General features: G+C 55.0%; 1 protein-coding gene across 1 annotated transcript; it reads left to right on the forward strand.

The window, feature by feature from the left end:
- The first annotated feature begins 280 nt into the window (after positions 1–280).
- Positions 281–932, forward strand: LOC123410830. The gene has a single exon (XM_045103768.1). The coding sequence runs from the start codon at positions 394–396 to the stop codon at positions 646–648; it is 255 nt and encodes an 84-aa protein (XP_044959703.1). The 5' UTR covers positions 281–393; the 3' UTR covers positions 649–932.
- Positions 933–2,131: the final 1,199 nt, after the last annotated feature.

The raw sequence follows: 2,131 nt of genomic DNA on the forward strand, positions 1-2,131 counted from the left end.
GAAACAATTGTAAGGTAAATGCATGCCATCTTCCCCTAAGGGGTGCTGACAGTAAAGCAGAGGCCTAGAAGCCACGCTTGCTTTCTGCTCTGGGCTCATATAATTAGCTAGGGCTCCCCTCATCTCATCATCAACCCCATTATGCGCCGGTGATGCGAATACCATGGAGGCACGATCTCGGCCGTCCAAGTACCGTCAGACATGCTGATCGCACGGTGGGTGCGACCCTCTTCCTCCTATATATTGAGGTGCGCTGGCCTCTCATTCTCCTTAAGCATAAGACAGCAACAAAAGCCAGCCCATAGCCACTCTCTCTATGCTTCTCTAGTTTCTAGCTGGAAAGTTTCTCTCAGTAAGCAGCAAGCTGAACCTGGTGTGGAGGTAGGTAGGAGGATGGGAGGGAAGTCGTCCTTCTCCTTCTTCTGCCCGATGTTCAGCTTCCTGTCGAGGTCGAGCTCGAGCTCGAGGTACGATGACGGCTACATGAGCGACTGGGAGGGCCGGCCGAGGTGCGGGAGCAAGGTGCGGTCCAGCGACGAGGACTCCGGCTGGTGGGTCGGCGAGCGCGACGTCGACCGCAAGGCCGCCGACTACATCAACGACTTCCACCAGAAAAAGGTCTCCGGCCGCCTAGCGCCGCCAACCTAGGTGCCATGCATGCAACGCTCGCCATGCATGCAACCATGTACCAGGGATCCAGGACACGAAGGTTCTTGAATGGTTCCATTTGTTATCATGCATGCATGTATGTGTTGATTTAGAGGAGGGACGGACGAATAACTTTTGCTTGGCAGATGTAGATCTCTGTGTTCGTGTCGATCGTGTGTGCGCGTGCTTGGGGTGGAGGGGATGACAGGGATGCGTCACAGATGTATTTGTTGTTTGCCGCTAAATTAAGCGATGATGATGAATGTATAGTGTGTTTCCATGCATATGTGCTCTGTTCGATCAGTAATTCATCGGATTTGCTAAATCACAGGCAACTGATTATCGATTTTGTGCTTCGGTTTCGCTGTGTGGTGGACAGCAGCGCCCGAGGCCGGCCGCAGCGTCGCAGATGGAGGCGAGTTGGCGTCGGTGGCCGAGCCTAAGTCGGAGACGTGAACTCCGTCGACGCGTGGAAAGCCACGGGATAGATAGGGCGGTGCTGGAGGTGGCATCCGGCGCACAACTGCAGGAAGAGCGATCTCCTACCGAATATGATGACACTGATATAGCTATACGGGATAGGGTAAGAGCATTAATCCACCCTCGATCCGTAAAATAACCGTCAAAATGCGGGACGAGGCGGAAAAGCCTGCCCGATCACACAACGCATCCTGTCCCGGTCCGCAAAAGAATTTAGAGGCGCGGCAAATTCCCGACCCCAACCTGGGAAAACGCAGGTTTCCCCCTCGCGGCTGCGGTGTCCTGCATCACAGAGAAGCAGTTGGCGGGAGGGACATTTCAGCCCGCGCTATTTTCCCCTCCTTCCACCGCATCCCCGCCCTTGCTTCCGCCCGCCCGCTGCCGGCGATTCCGGCCATATCTGCAGGCGAGCCGCTGCACCGCCCCTCCGGATCCGGCGAGAAGAGCCGCCTACCGCCGCCGCCGCCGTCGGGGATCGACCACCGCCTCGTCGCCGCCGCCGGTTAGTACCTTTTTTGTGGTTCCTACTATCCTCCCGCCAACTTCCCTAGAAGATGGAGTTGACCCCGTGCGAGAAGTTCCTACTATCCGATTCGTCCGATTCGGACGGCTCGGATGTTGAGACCATGCTTGCGACCTTTCGTCAGCAAACATTAGTCATGTCGCTTGCCGTGAAGGAGCATGAAGACGAGAACCGGAAGAGGAGGCGAGGATCGACTGTCGGGCGTTTGTGCATTCCTCGGAATCGCCAACTTGGGAACGAGATGTTGATGCAAGACTATTTCGCGGAGAATCCTACATATCCTCCACACCTCTTTCGGAGAAGGTACCGAATGCGACGATCCCTCTTTGTGAAAATTGTTCAACCTTGCGAGGAAAATTGCTGGTATTTTACTCAAAGAAGGAATGCCGCGAGCTTAAAGGGATTTAGTGCATATCAAAAAAATCTCCGCAGCTATGCGGGTGATTGCATATGGCGTTCCGGCTGACTATGCCGATGAGT

Source organism: Hordeum vulgare, chromosome 7H (genome assembly GCF_904849725.1).
Source record: "Hordeum vulgare subsp. vulgare chromosome 7H, MorexV3_pseudomolecules_assembly, whole genome shotgun sequence".
NCBI classification, from domain to species: Eukaryota; Viridiplantae; Streptophyta; class Magnoliopsida; order Poales; family Poaceae; genus Hordeum; species Hordeum vulgare.